The following is a 15,828-nucleotide window of genomic DNA, read 5'->3' on the forward strand; positions in this document are numbered from 1 at the left end:
ATCAAAAAAAAAAAAAAAAAAAAAAATCAACAAAAGTGTGCAAACATAAATTATAATTTATTATCCAACGAAACTTTTTTTTTGAGATAATTTAAAAATCAAAAAAACCAATCAATAAAGACTAATCAACCACAAAATCATAAAAATCTATTTAACGACACATTTATGAGTAGAATATTGGTCAATTTATATTCAAATATCTACCTACGTTAAAAATTAAGCTAACAAAATTCAAACCCTTGCTAAGCAATATACATATGTAAACAAAAAAAACATTTTTCGATTATAAATTAGAAAAATAATAATTTTCGATGGAAATTGTGTCTAGCCAAATATTATTGAATTTGGGTACGATGCAAAGTGTCAACAACTTCAGACACGTTAAGCGTAAAAACTGAAACCCACGTGTAGACATTATGGTTTTTTTTTCAAAAGAAAACAAACAATTTCGGATCCATCAAATTATAACATAGCGAAAAAAAACTTACAGATAATGAAGGTTAATCCAATATTTGAGTATTGGGGATTTACCTTTATCAACGAACTTTTTCAAAGCCATCACCATCGCAGACACGGTCGATATTAATAATTTCAATTTTTGAGTAAGAGAAAGTTTTTCGAGTGTCAAATTGTGAGATAGATATCTCGAAGTTCCTCCTCTCCTTCTGCATTGTGCTGGTATTTTGAGAAAGATTTTAAATAAAGGATCTCATATCTAAGCACGCAAACGTAGCAATTATGTAAAATTCAAAGAACAATAAACGAACCCAAAGTCCAATTTATTAGCCAAGAACGAGGACGTTGCGTTGGCTATAATATAAGAGAATCCTTATATTAACATCAATTTTATGATATTCGAAAGAAATACATTGTTACTTGTGTTCTGTTCAAGCTTCAAGACAAAGAAAAAAAAAATAAAACATTTTATACAGAAAACCAACGTTGTCGGTTTTTGGTATTCAGTTTTATATCATCCGCAAGGAATTTCAACTCATAACAATGAAAAATCTTTCATATTATGTTAGGTCCTCACTTACAAGAACAAAAAAAAAAAAAACTCAGTTTTGGTTTGGATGAGAGATCTGGAATTATTTATGAGATGAAACATATGCATATTTTTATGAAGCAGAAGCACAAAAGTTTTTTCGTATGTAAATTTAGGACACAACCGAAAAAAAATTATACAAGATATGTGCTCATAAAAGCTACAAAAGTCAAATTATTACGTGATACACATGGAGAAACAAAACATATCATATTTACACATAATTTCAAATACATAAATGAGATGAGAACCCTCTTAGAGGAAGGACGATATATTTTTTTAAAAGAAAATTTTAATATTGGATTGGACCTTTTGCTTGTGCTTATTTGAAATATTTTTTCATAATTTTGGCCTCAGGATCAATTGTCAATGATTAATAAAATTTTTGTTTGGTATTCACAAATATTTAATTTGCGTGGAGCATTTCAAAAACACATTAATTTAATTGGTAGAAAATTGTTTTAGGAACTTAACTTGGGTATGCTGAAATTTATAATTTTTCCCTATTCAGGTGAACTGAACGGTCACAGCTAACGGCTCGCGTACAACACCAAATCCGTCATCGGCCGAAGTTTGCTCGGGAGTTGTCGACCGAACTCGGCCAACCGAATCAAACATATAGAGAGAAAAGAAACGCGTACACCACTGAAAGCGACATCGTCCTTTGACGTACGATCAAATAAAATAGAAATATTGTTTCAAGTTTCACAAAGTCAGACTCAAACCGACACCGTCCTAGATTGGAAGCAGTGTATACTATGGTGGGTCGTTTTTGGGTTTTCTTCGAATTTCAAATCGTAATAGCGCGGAAAAATTGTGAATGGTGAAGACTAAGAAGGGGTTAAAAAATAATCAAAATCGGTTAATATCTTCAATCCGCGCCTCGGCTCTAAAGCTTGAAAAAATATTAAAAAAATGGTATTTTTATAAAAAAAATTTTAAACGCCTAACATCTTTTTTTTTAATAAAATAGCTTTGGAAAACCTTTGTATTAGCTAAATATTAAGTAGAAAAAAAAATTGTTGAAATTGGGTAAGGACATCCGGTCGCACATGCGTTTTGAAATTTGTCGAAATATGGCAAAATTCCTATTTTTACGAATTTTTTTTAATGGTTTAGACTATTTGGTAAATTATTATTTTTACCAAAATTTGAATTAAAAATGAAGTTGGCACAATCAGTGAATGCTATGAACTCATTAAAGATTTGAAAATCTGTCGGTCAAGAGGGATTTGACTATGTATCATTCTCCTCGTCGAACAGTAGTGCTTTATGGCGTCAAAAATCATTTACACGGCATTTCTTGACGAAAAGTCATGAAATTTGGGACACTGAAGCATATTAGTATGAGAAATACGAAAAATCTTCCAACTTTTATTTTTTCAAAATGGTGGTTCCAAAATGGCGGACAGAATAAGCGTTTATAGAATTTTCTTTTACAAAACTGAATATAAGCTAGAAATTTAGCTAAACTGATGTGAAAAAGATGTTCGCCAGAGTTCGTCAGCTACTTGAAATTAGAGTTGGGCATTTTAGTTCATTTGAGTGATCGACCAATTTAGTCCAAATCACGCTACTGAACTATTTCATTTTAGTTCAATTTAGTTCATTCAGGGTCATTTGCTGAAACGGAACTTAAATATTTATGCAGAACATAAACTCTTTTTCTCTACTTTTTAATCTGTGTAAACTGTCACATAAGGCTTTATGTAGAAAAAAAATTCTGAAGTTTCGTTTGAGCAAACGGCCCTGGCTGAACCTCTGGTTCTAGAAAAATGGTTAATACCTTTTTGAAAACGGTATTTAATGCAGACAAGAACCTCATCAAACTTTTTTCCTTTAAAGCTATATCTAAAAATATGACTTTATAAGTCAAAATATACCAATTTCAAAATTTAACCATCGCTAATGGATTAAGTATTGGATTCGTTAAAAAAACCAAGGTCTTAATCCCAACAACACTATACGGACTACGAGTAAATGTTAACTTATGTTAATCAAACTCATGCCTTGCTGTCTTTGAACAAGAATCTAATCTTATCTGATTGTGAGAAGATGCCTATGGATACTAGCTTTGGAATAGTAGGAAATACGGAATTAAAACATATCTTACCAGAAAAGTTCCAGTTCGTAGAAGACCAAGAGAATCAGGCGAAATAGTTTTGGGCTAGTACGTAATTAAATCGATTGAAAAAAAAAATAAATGGAGTGACGAGAAGATTTTATATAGAAGGCTATAAAATCCGATCCAGTGTTTGATTCAAACCTGAGTAGGGGTGTTCGATCAATAGCACAACGGCAACCGCTTTATTAAATGAAAATCTTGAAGAGTCTGCTAAAGGTCGCTTTGGAACATGAATTTATTTTCCAACAAGACAATGTTGTCGAGCATACGGCTCGAAAAATTTCAGAATTTTTTTTCGTTCTTCGATAATTAAACTGCTCGATTAACCAATCACCAGACTTAAAGCCTATCCAAAAAAAATGTGGTCAATTTCAGACTAGACCGGAGCTGATAAAGAGAAACTGTTCAATGACTTACAGACCTGGGATAAAATTGATGAGTTACAAATTCATAATTTCTGGAAAGAAGCCAAATCGCTTTAAAAAATTATTGTAAGCAATAGCAGATTTGAATAGTTAAATCATGCTTCTGTTATTAAGATTTATTTAGTAGTATTTTACGAAAAAAAAAATAGAAAGACTATATTTTTGTTAGCTTCTAGAGTGTTTGAATATTTTCTCAAGAAAACATTTTATAGGGCGATTCCATGCGCCCCTCATGGATATTTAATTTTATTCGAAAGCTATTTTCGTCCACATATTTGTATAAATGATAAACAATCACAACAAATTTACTGAACTTCCACCACGTATGCTCTGCTCATATGCTTCAGCAAATATACCAATATTGAAACTTTTATTTTCATAGTCAGCACTCAGCAATAGAAAAAAAAGAAAAAGAACAGTCGTTAAACTTTATTAAATAAATTCCCAAATTGCCCCAATGTCAGCAGAAAATTTAGAAAAAAATACTATTCAACAATGAATTCCAATAGTCTAAAAAAAAAATAGATACATTCTTTCAGATACTTTGAGTGGGTATTGAGTACCTTACACAAGTGTGGGCAAAACCAATATCTGTCCTCTTATTTTTTGTTTCTTTTCTTCTTTTTTTGAGATCGAAAATATACCACGACAATTCTTGGAAGGTCAGCTATTTATTATTATCGTTATACGTTAGGATATGGCGTTTAAGGGCCATACAAATGAAAAAAAAACTAAAACTACATAGCTTAAAGCTATACACATTCCTTAACAGCCACACCTTGTCACAGTTTCAATAAAATATTTTACGTCGCATTCTATAATATCGACGAGGACGATAACGACCAGTAATTTATCGTTAAATTGGACAAACATGAAGAAAGGAGGAATGAGGATGTGGGGACTTTACCCACATAAATGGCTTTCCAAATCAATTAATGAATTTATTTGGGTGTAATGTATGTTTACCTTACCTTGAATAGAATGTCCGGCCTTACGTTATGTTTGCATTGTAAAGTGGCACTAGAACCTTTCTCTGCATATTTTTGCATAACAAGTTGCACATCAAACTCAGATTGTCCATCTGAAAATTAGAAAAGAATTTACATACATAGTTAAATTAAAGAAAATTTTAAAGAATTTGATTAAACAATTCAAATATTTACAAATTTATTTATGCATTTCTACAAATCAATATCAATGCCTTACCAACAGGAAGGGTTATGGATTCAGGATTCAGTTTAAATAGGTACATATAACAGCTTTCAGTTCAGTTTTCAGAAATTCAAAATTTTTTCTCAAACACTTTTTTAGAATTGAAAATTTAAATTGATGTAATTAAGACAGTTTCAGATTTAAAATTATTTGATAAAAACGAAATCAATCAGTTGTTTATACTAAATAGGTAGCTTAGTTACCTTTGTCCTACTAAAAAGGATCCAATGGGTAGACGAAAAGATTTCTCGCCGGCGAAAATTCCCGAAATCAAGGCTCTACCATTGAGCATTGGCAAAGGTAAATTGCAAAAATTACAGGAGTAGAAAAGTCGTCAGTGGACAAAATAATAAAGAAAACACATGAAAATGTCTTGCTTTCCCCCATAAGAACCGTGAAATCTGGAAGAAACTAAATTACAACACCACGGGACGAGCGCAAAAAAAAGGAAATATTTATGTATCCAAAATAGAAATCAGAAAAAGGATTGTGACATTGTGAGATCAAGCAAACTAGATCCAAAAATTTCGGCTATAGGTTTTAGGTACATATCAGACAAGAGCTTAATTTGAAAGTGAGTAATATTACAGTTCGAAGAAGACTATTGGATGCAAAATTACCAGCACGTAGCCCAAGAAAAAACGTCTTTACTTACAAGACATTATGAGTAAAAACGTCTGGATTTTGCTAAAATATTTGCTTACTTTTCTGTGCAAAAATGGCGAAATATTTTCTGGACGGCAGAGAATGAGACATCTGTGGAAATCTTGGAAAATGTTATGGTACTACACTCAGAAGTATAAATGCGTCTAAAATGAGTCTTCCAGCAAGATAATGACCCGAAACACACTAGCTGCAAGTCAAAAAGTGTTCCAAGTCAATGGAGTTCACGTTATGAACTGGCCGATCCATTCGCCAAACTTAAATCCGATCAGAAAACAGGTAAGGTAGTCTAGTGTCACATGTCTGAAGTCTGACTTGTGCAATTTTGAATTGATACAAAAGGAAGCTAAGTTAGTGTTTTTAATTTGACAGCAACGATTTGTTCCTCTTAAAGTGCAAAAATTACTTACTGTGCTATTTGTAGTGAAATAGCTGTAGAATTGGTGATGACATAGCTAGTGCCTCAATAAAAATTTTGAAACATGTTTGATTGAACATGCGGAAATAGAAGTGATTTTTATGTGGATCAAAACAGAAATAAAATTATGACAACTGCATTAATGTATTTTCTCCACGATTCGCCTATTTCCAAAAAATTTCTTTTAATTGCCATTACCTTATTCAAGATAAGAACCTCAAAAACATTGAAGTTCACAGTCCTTTTTCACTATTTAGACAGCTTAAAAACATGAATTATTCGAAAACAACTTTAAAATTGATTCAAATGCAAGCTGATGATTTCAAAACATACTCCGCAAAAGGAAGCCACTTGAATTATGTATCTCTACCTTTTACTAAAACAAACTCTTTTAAATACGAAAAGCCAGATTTGTTTAAAATTTCATTAAAAAAATGCGAGGTATGAAATGAGCTCAATTATAAAAAGAAATACTAAAACTAATTTTGGAACGCCGAAAAATGTATATGATCAGGACTTACAAACAAGTTATTCAGAAAAGATGTCCAATAACATGCATATAAAAGATAAATTTTAACTATAACAATAGTGTTTAACAGTGTTTAGTTCATTCGCAATAATTTTCGGAACATTTTAAGGCGATTTCTCAAAAATGAAAAAATGACGTATACGGTACTTCAATACTAGGGCGACGAAATGTCACCAAAGACAACATAATATATGAAGAAAAGACTATAAAAATAAAATTTTCCTTGCAAAGAAGTGGTTGGGACTTTAGAGTATCTATTCTATACCCATCACAATGTCGGCGACCTCACATAACTTATGCAGTTGCAAATTTAAGCAATGAAAAACCAGGACGACCACACTGGAATGCCGTGAAAAGAATTTTCCGATAAAGCCTGGTACGCTGTTCGCGCTAAATTTAAGCCGAGATAATTTTCCCATACAAGTTATCGATAACTTGTATGGGATCCATTTTATCTCGGCTAAAAATTTTCGATAATTTGTATGGGAGCTAAAATTTAGCGCGAGCTGAGTACCAGGCTTAATTGAGGAAAACCAAAAATTTTAAGCTGACTTTCAAATCACTTGATAATGAAGCTTCAAAACTTTTTCGATGTTTATTAGGCATCAGACGTGTGATAGAAAATCTTCCACGGGCATGTAAGTACTTAGACATATACATTCTAATTTTAAAACTGCAATTTCATGGGCAAGAAAAAACAAACGTATGCACTTATCAGTTTTGAATCCGAGTACATTGTTCTTTCAACGGCTACTCAAGAAGCAATTTGAATTTGACAGTTTTTGGCTGAGCGCTGAGCTCTTGGAAAATTATCAACTACCAATAGAAATTTATAATGGCAAAGTGCATCAATATGGCTAGAAATCAAATCTCTTTCCCAAAGTCTTAAAGCTTTCATATTAAAAATCCAATCATTGTATTATTGAAAATTTTTCGTTTACAGCAAGCCGTTCTCGAACCAGCCTCAACACGAGAAGAATATAGCCAGTAGAAACAACTTCGGTGAGCACGTTCCTCGTTTAGGACTGTCTTTAGTCTCTAAAGATTTTAATTTAATTTGTACACTAATTATGTATAGGTTATCATTTCAGATTGTAACAAGCTGCCCTTAAACTTTTAAATCTATTTTTTCTTTTTTTTCAATCATCAGGAGGAAGCAAGCTCAGCGTATGATGCAAAGAGAGTTGACAACCAAGAACCAAATCGCTGAAAGCAATACCACTGTCATATACTTCAGCTTCGACTTGCAGCAATGTCTGCCAAGTGCCAACACCGTTTATAGGATCTTCGGTGGCGTTTTATAAACGACAGTTGTGGACTTATAACTTGACGGTTCATGATAATGCCAGCGGGGAGTCGATGAATTACATGTGACACAAAGATCAAGCTGCTAGGGGAGGCAACTTGAAAAACTTATCAAACAACGTATATCCGAGCCCGAGGTTACATTTCACTCGGACACATGTGGGGGAGACAGAATAAAAATAGACATGTGGCTGCTATGTTTATCCAAGAATAGAATTCCCACATTTTGTGATCAATCACAAATTTTTAGTCCCAGGAAACACTCACATGGAATGTGATATATGTAGATCACTTCATTATTAAGAAACAAAAGAGAAAGATGCAGACAGCAGTTTACCACCCACATGATTGGTTTCAATTGATACGAAGTACCGGACAAAAGAATCAATTCAAGGTCCATGAAATGCAACAGGAAGAATTTATGAATTTTGCCGCCTTATAAAATACGGCTATAGTGTCTCGAAAACAAAATGTAGCTTAAGAAATGTTATCTCTAATTTCATTTTGCTCAAAACTACATTATTCTGACTTAACCCCCTTTTTACCTGGCGCCAAAGATGTACATATTAATCAATTATAGTTACAGATTAATCTAGTGAAAAAGTCACAACCACACACGTTGAAGTGGCCGGTTCATTTGAAAACACCTGTTAATAATACGATAGTAGTTCAAATATGAATCGTAATTGAATCATTTATTTGCAAAACATGATAAGTCCATGATTTTAAATTTTTCAGGAGAAGAAAAAAAACGTTCTATTTTCTTTTGATATGCGTAGAAAAATTTATAAAAAATACATTCTGTAGAACTCTTGCCTAGCTACAAAATACCGTTTCGTTTTTAATTTTTGGAGCGATAGCTCAAAAGATAAAAAATAAAAACGCTTTTGGACTTATCATACTTTGAAAATAAACGGATGTGAAATTAGTTTTTAAATGGATATGCAATTTTGCTTTTAGCCCCAGTCTATCAAAAAATTGTATTTGAGAATAAAATGCAATGTCCGGACTGCTTATTTAACTTTAAAGTAGCTTTAAACTTAAGATTTTCAGCCATTAATCTAATATACCATTTACACAAAAAGAAGCTGTTGTTTATTTTCAAAAGATGATAAGTCCGGGACTTATTCTGTTTTTGATACTAAAAAAATATTTCGCGTAGCTGTAAAATCGGATATAGATGGAGTAGATACTTCATATTTTAAAGACAGACGTGGTTATCCCTGGAGTACAAATTTAGTCAAAAAAACGAATTTTAAAAAAAAGTGGACTTATCATGTTTTGCAAATAAATGATTCAATTAGGCACACGGACTTGAGAGTTGGTAGATTTTCTGAAAGATAGAAAAACTATAAACTGTAAATGGGTCTATAGACGGAAAAATTGTCCGTTACAAGGCCAGACTTATGGCCAAAGATGCATTCAACGTCCGGGAATCGATTACGGTTTAATCGTAATCGATTCCCGGACGTTGACTTGCTTCGAAATTCAATCTTGCCATTGATCAAATGGATGCTATTACAGCTTTTCTGCAAGGGAAAAAAAAGTTTTACACATTATATCTAAAACATCCGGAAAGTTTTGATGATTGCAGTGGACGAGTAGGCAGATACCTACTCTGAAAATAAATTTTGTAATATTCCCTCCGTCATATGCTTCAGCTTCGATTTGCAGCAATGTCTGCTCTTCGGTGGCGTTTTTACAAACGACAGCTGTGGACTTATAACTTGAAGGTTCACGATAATGCCTGCTCTAAGTAGCAGGCATGGAACGCATGGAAAAAGCTGCTCCAAACCACAATTTTGTAGATAATGTTACAGAGGGACAACGCTACAAGTTTTGCGACCAACTTGCCGTGCGTTACTAGATACATAACGTTAGAAATAGAGCTGGCTGACTGGAGAAAGTTGTTTATGACTCTAAAAAAGTTCAACTGTCTAAAATTTTCTTTAAAACATCAAATCCAGCAAGCACCAATATATCAAATGAAACTAATAAAAAGTGGCAAATTCCGCTTTAATTTCTTCCACGCCTTAAATGTTATCCCCCGAGTTTTCGTCACGTAGTGTGTTCGGATATGGAGAGTGTGATGCAGACCGACCTTGTTATTATTATGTTAAGAAGTATTGTATACCTTTTTTAATAAAAAACAAAAATAATAATAATAATCTACCATAGTAAGTGGTTTCTCTTGGTTGTCGTTGTGAAAATATTTGCGTGCAATTTAAGTCCATTATTGTTTAGCAAACAAGGCTCAATAAAAGAAAACACAGAGCACTTAATTTTTATATGTCACACCCCAAAAAAATAAAAATGATATCAACTAAAGCAAACACAACAAAAAAGCCTTCCTTTTCCGTGTGTTTACCACCCTACCCCTTAACTTACTAAAAAACCCTTTTTGCAGAAATTCAATTTCCTTAAAAGGAAAAACGCGCCAACACCAACAGTAAGTTAAGTAGTACATGTGCCTTGCCTCTCAAAAACATATACACACTTATACATTTCATTCATAGCAATGATGGTGACGACGAAGACGGACGTGGACGTCGTCAGTAGCATTACCCATTTTGCTATGGTAAATGCGGGCTCAATAAACCAGATGAGATGCTAATTAAAACAAATTGTGATTGAAATACACCATCATCTAGCCCACAAGGACTTAAAAGGAGGGTATATTTTGTTGTTGTTGTTGTTGTTATGTTAAATCAGGATGAAGGAGTTCTACTAGCTCTATACTTTAATTGGCATTCAAGTTATAATATTTCAAGAAGGAGGAAAATGCAGCAATTGCGGAAAGAATTATTACGTAAAACCATTTTACTATTATAAATAGGGGCTACATAACCGCACCTACCATCTACCCTCTATATTCTATACCACACAAAAGATGAGATGCTCAAAATCATAAGTTTAACGGAGAAAATGAAAGCTTTTTGGGAAATTCCTCAAGTGTGCTAAACGGACGTTTCTACTACATACATACAACACAAAAAGTTTAGCCTTTCGAACTGGAACATTCATCAGTGTGCGCCTTTTGCCTTTCGGAAAAGATTTCCTTTATGTTCCGCAAACACTTCAACGGTGCTGGATTTTTATAACAAGTTAATATAAAGTCTATTGACGAAAGGGCTCAAATATGGGTTGGCGCTTTGTGAATGAATAAGCTATATTTTTATAGTTAATAATAAGTTTGTGAATGTTAACGGGCCCAACATTGCGATTGCCATGATAATACGTATCCTCGTAGTTATATCAATTCTTCGATATTTAAGAAAAGATTCTCAACGCACGGATATGAACTCGTAAGAAGAAGTAAAAATTCTTTAACTTACTTGCACTTGATATTAATTGAACTATAAATTCTATAATTTTGTAAGCCTATTATTACCACCCATAAGGATGTTTATGTTGCTGCCATTCTACAAACATACTTGTAATTGCGCTACTAGAGTAATTGCGTGTAGAGTGCATTGTGCATCAAAGTTGAATTAAATAGTGTCTTCCGGCAAGCTCAATCTCAAGCTATCAGTCTTTAATTGGGCACATCCAGTTGGAGACCACATTCAACCTGTGCCTTATTGCACCAACTTACAATTTACAATTAACAAACTAAATTTTGTTACACATACAAATAAAAAAATACAACTACAAATATGTGGTTGCAAATTGTAATGTTGAAATAGGCCACTGGTCGCTCAATCGCTCCTTTTCGTGTACAGTCTGTGTCTATGTACTAGAGCTAGTACCCTTCAAGCAAGAAAACTGAGTTCAGAAAAGACACTCCGACCTCAAAACGAGAAAAACGGGGTTGCACTCACACACTTGCAACTTTTTGTATATGAACACAAAGTCAAAGGAGAAATCGTGGTGAAAAAAACAATACATATAAAATCGGCTCTGCGGTGATAATAATTTCCATACCAATTTGAGCCGCCACCGTCGGACCCGTTTCGTAGTCGAGGTCGGACTCAGGCGGAGCGGATTCGAACCGAGGTCGGACTCGTTTGTTTGAAGCATAAAGCAAAAAACTGTCCCGCGAATGCAAGGAAAACGACTGTTTCGTTCTCCTATTCGTCTAAGGCACAGTAGTTCCAATGCAATAAGAATGCAAAAAACTACAGAGCTATTGAAAACAAGTTCTAATCAAAACAAAACTACAATACCTAATCCGGCCCTCACTGCACCCTGTACCAAGTCCGATTATTATGATTGTTGAAAGAGGAAACGCTTTTCCTCTCCTACTCTTTGTGTGTTATGAAATTTTGGAATTAAATTGCTCTATCTCTCTATAAATTTGTAAGAGTCGAAAGTTCAGACTTCTTTTTATAGTTGTGCAAGAATAATCTTAGTTCTTAGTCCTGCCAGTGTCCTATCATTTATATCTCTACCAACAACAGATTTCCCAATCTTCAACAAAAAAAAAAAAAGGTCAGGGTAACTTTTTGGTTCTACTAACGGAATTGTGTGTAAGATTTCGATAAGAAATTTTCCGGAATATCGAATTCTTTTCTTCTGTGTGTGCTCTGTGCAAAAGACTGGACAAAATTTGCTGTAAAAGGATGTATAAATGCATGAAATTGAGGAAGCATGGCTATTTACTCAAGGCTGCTGCAGAAGATTTCATTTCTTTACCATTTTCTTTTCGGAAATTTTCTTTACATAAGAGAAAGCAATATTATTTTAATTTCATTGAAGAACCAAAACCATATGAAGGTTACTTTACAGAATTAATCCGATATATTTTTTTTTTTATTTTAACTTGCCCAAGTTCAAAATAAAGAAAAACTTGCTTCATTGGATTCTAATCAAAAGTTGAAAATCATTGAAATGATGCTTCGGCGGAAATTTACTGGGGGCCAATTCTGGTTCTGTGAACACGTGAATCGAAAAAAAACTTTTCATTTTCGCTTTCACACATTCTTTTCACTTTTTCGATTCATTTGAAACGAAAAAGCGATTCTCGTCCAGCGAATGAAAACAACGTGTTGAATTCAAAAACTTTCACTGTGGTGAACTTTTTTTCTACTGGGATTGTGATTTTGAATTGTTTCAAATGTCAAAACGAAAAATAATATTTTTAAATTGTTTTGTTGTTTCAATTTGCATTTATTAAAATTGTCTTCAATTTATGTTAGAACTCTAATTCAAACGAATCGGAGGAATACGCAAAGGTTTGGTAATACCATACAAATAGATTTTCTCTTCTAGAAATAACATAAGATTAATCAGAAGAAATTTAAGAAACAACAAAAATCCTTCCGAAATGATAACAATGATAACGGAGGAACATTTCATACAGCTTTACCGCTTTCCAAAACGTTTATGCAGAATTTTAATAGATGAAATAATCCCATTTCTTGAATCATCAAGAATACATGTACTTCCAGCGCACACTGAAGTACTTTGTTCATTGCTTTTTAGCGCAAGGACCCTTGTTCAGGATTACTTATCTTCATTATACCAAACATCAGTTTCTCCTTGCATTACATAGGTTGCAATTGCATTGAATTGCATTGCAAACCAACACGTAAAATTCCCAAGAGCTGCACAGTTTTTGGAGATCAAAAGGAAGTTTTTCGGCATCGCAGGTTTCCCGGGTGTTAAAAGGTTAATCGACGGTACGCGCATCAAAATTGCAACACCAAGAAAAGAAACAACACGTTTATTACTGCAGAAAAGGGGACATTCGAAAAATGTGCAAATCATAATGTGGTGCAGATCATTTGATTTTTAGTGGTAATGCACTTCTCACGATTCCTATATTTGGAGATGTTCCAAAACAAAAACCACCTTGAAAACGTTATATTCTTCAAGATGAATTTCAAGATGAAACGGAAATATATATAAGGGGAAATTTTAATAATGAGTGCAATGTTTTAGTCGAAGGATGAAATATTCGAGAAAAAAAAGTTAAATAAAAATATCAAATTTAAACAAAAATGTATTCTTTTATTTCATTCAACAAATTGGCCAAATTGTTTTGGAGGTTTTCTAAGGCTATATAACCTTCCTTTTCTCTAGCTTTAACCGTTTTCCTTTCATCTCTAAATTTTTTACTTCAAGTTCTATTATCTTATCTTTTGATAAAAATAAGGATTCTCGCTTTTGACTTTTTGTTACGCTCTTGCCTCTCTTTTTTTTCAAAAAATTATCCATTTAATATGTTTCAAAGTTTCGACTTCAAACATTCACAATTGAATAATTTAGTGAAAGAAAAATATTCATATGAATAATTTTGATGTTTGTTTTCATTTTTTCACAGAACGAGAATCAAATTTATGATTGAAAAAGTGAAAAGCTTTTCGTTTCACTTATTCACAGAACCAGAATTGGCCCCCTGGTGTCAAAAAATTCCTAAATCATATAACGTAAACCGTGAATTGCTTCATTGTTCGACTTTAAGCTTAAAGGTTCAGCCAGTGAATGAAGAATTAAATTATTTTTTTCCTCCGATACTAAACAAAGGTATACACATGTGTACCTATAGAAAAGGTATAGGAGTTTCATCAATTCTGCTGATACTTTTTTCGAGAATCCAGACCCGCATTTCAATTGACAATTCCCAATCGCATTACAAAATCAATATTTGTATTATCCCAGCCCAATTTTGGCATCAGTTTTAGGATGGTTTTTACCTTTTTATCTCATTTCGTGATGACGACGCTGAGACGAGGACAACGTGATGTGCAAAAAAAAGAAAGATCCTAAAATAAACAAATATGTTGCGTAAAAGCTTAGGTACACATAGGTATTTGGCATTCTTTCATCCCTATCTATATGAATTTTGTGGTGTATATTTTTGTTTGTTATTTGATGGGATCATCGTCGTATCGCAGCCAAAAATGACAAAAATATAAAAAATACAATGCTCACATTATAAAACCTAAAGTATCAGCCAAAAATGACTTTGACTTTAAGCGAAGGAAATGACACATTCAAGTCAAGGTGTGAATTTTTTTTTATTTTAGATTCTTTATTTGTTTGGAAAAATGTATCAAGCCTTTAAGGAAATGATAATGTGTTATTGTTCGGTTGTGCGACTTTTTGAATAGATTAATCTCTAACGATTATTGATTTTAATATAAAACCGTGAAATAAGCCGAAAGAGTTGAGCTTAAAAAGTTTCATATCAGCTTGTATGTACCTGTGCTGTCTGAGAATATCTTCAAATAAGATGTAACGGGCGTGACCTTGACGTTAGAAAGTCACACACGTTACATCTTATTTGAAGACAATGAAACAAATTAATATACTAAGTGTCAGCTCATTAAAATATGTACTTAAGGGGTAATAGCATTTTGTAAGCACGAAATCGAGTGTCATTTCCATAAGAGTATTAAACAAAGGAGCGGCTTAGTTCAGGATGATCGCAAAATCCTGTGCTCCCATCGGGCGACCAACTAACTCCTACAGTTCTTAACAGATTGCGTTGGCCAGTAGACAAAAATAAAAAAATCAAGTCCATTATATTATGAAAAACCGTTGCTTCACATGAAGTGATTATATTTGACAATAATAAAACACAGTTTTTCACTGCTTGAATACAAGATTCAAAAAGATTAGTGGTGTTTTTCATGATATTTTGATTATTCAAGCTTAGGTTCAAATTGATGTTTATCATTTTTTTTTTTTTAAGTGAAAACAAATGGTCTTGACTTTTGTTTTGTTAATTATCAATATGAATATCTGTAGATAAGGTGTGTATGTCAGTATGTTTTTGTCAAGTGAAATTAGCATTTAAAAAATGTAACCTAAAAAAGTCTGTTTTTTGTGACTCAAAAACTAAATTTATATCAGACTGTAACAAGCTGTAGCAGAATCTTGTATGCCACAAGGTTCTTTTATATTTCTACTTTCTAATCATGCTCAAATTTTTTGCTCATACTTGCTCATCTTCAAAATATTTACATTTTTGTAGACTCATTTTCAGTACTAAAAAACAAGGACTTTTTCGAAAAATTGGTTTATGAGTTTGTTTTAAGTAAAACAAAAAAGGCTGTTCCAAAATATCGGGGAATTTTATTACAATTTTGTCATTTTTTGGATAATATTCTCACCTCGTTTTTTTCTATTTTATATGTTTTCATTTTTTTTTGTTTTTGT

The 15,828-nt window shown here is 32.9% G+C and overlaps 1 protein-coding gene across 3 annotated transcripts in view; it reads right to left on the bottom strand.

The window, feature by feature from the left end:
• The window catches only part of LOC129913047 (uncharacterized), a 248,694-nt gene that overhangs the window by 175,888 nt on the left and 56,978 nt on the right, over positions 1-15,828 (bottom strand). For 2 of the 3 annotated variants that reach the window (XM_055991431.1, XM_055991430.1), the window contains exon 2: positions 4,567-4,676. In XM_055991431.1, the coding sequence (XP_055847406.1) occupies positions 4,567-4,676 (110 nt within the window). Of the gene's footprint in view, positions 1-4,566; positions 4,677-4,801; positions 4,825-15,828 lie in introns of all 3 variants that reach the window. The other variant, XM_055991432.1, reaches the window with a different exon arrangement.

Source organism: Episyrphus balteatus, chromosome 3 (genome assembly GCF_945859705.1).
Source record: "Episyrphus balteatus chromosome 3, idEpiBalt1.1, whole genome shotgun sequence".
Taxonomy (NCBI): domain Eukaryota; kingdom Metazoa; phylum Arthropoda; class Insecta; order Diptera; family Syrphidae; genus Episyrphus; species Episyrphus balteatus.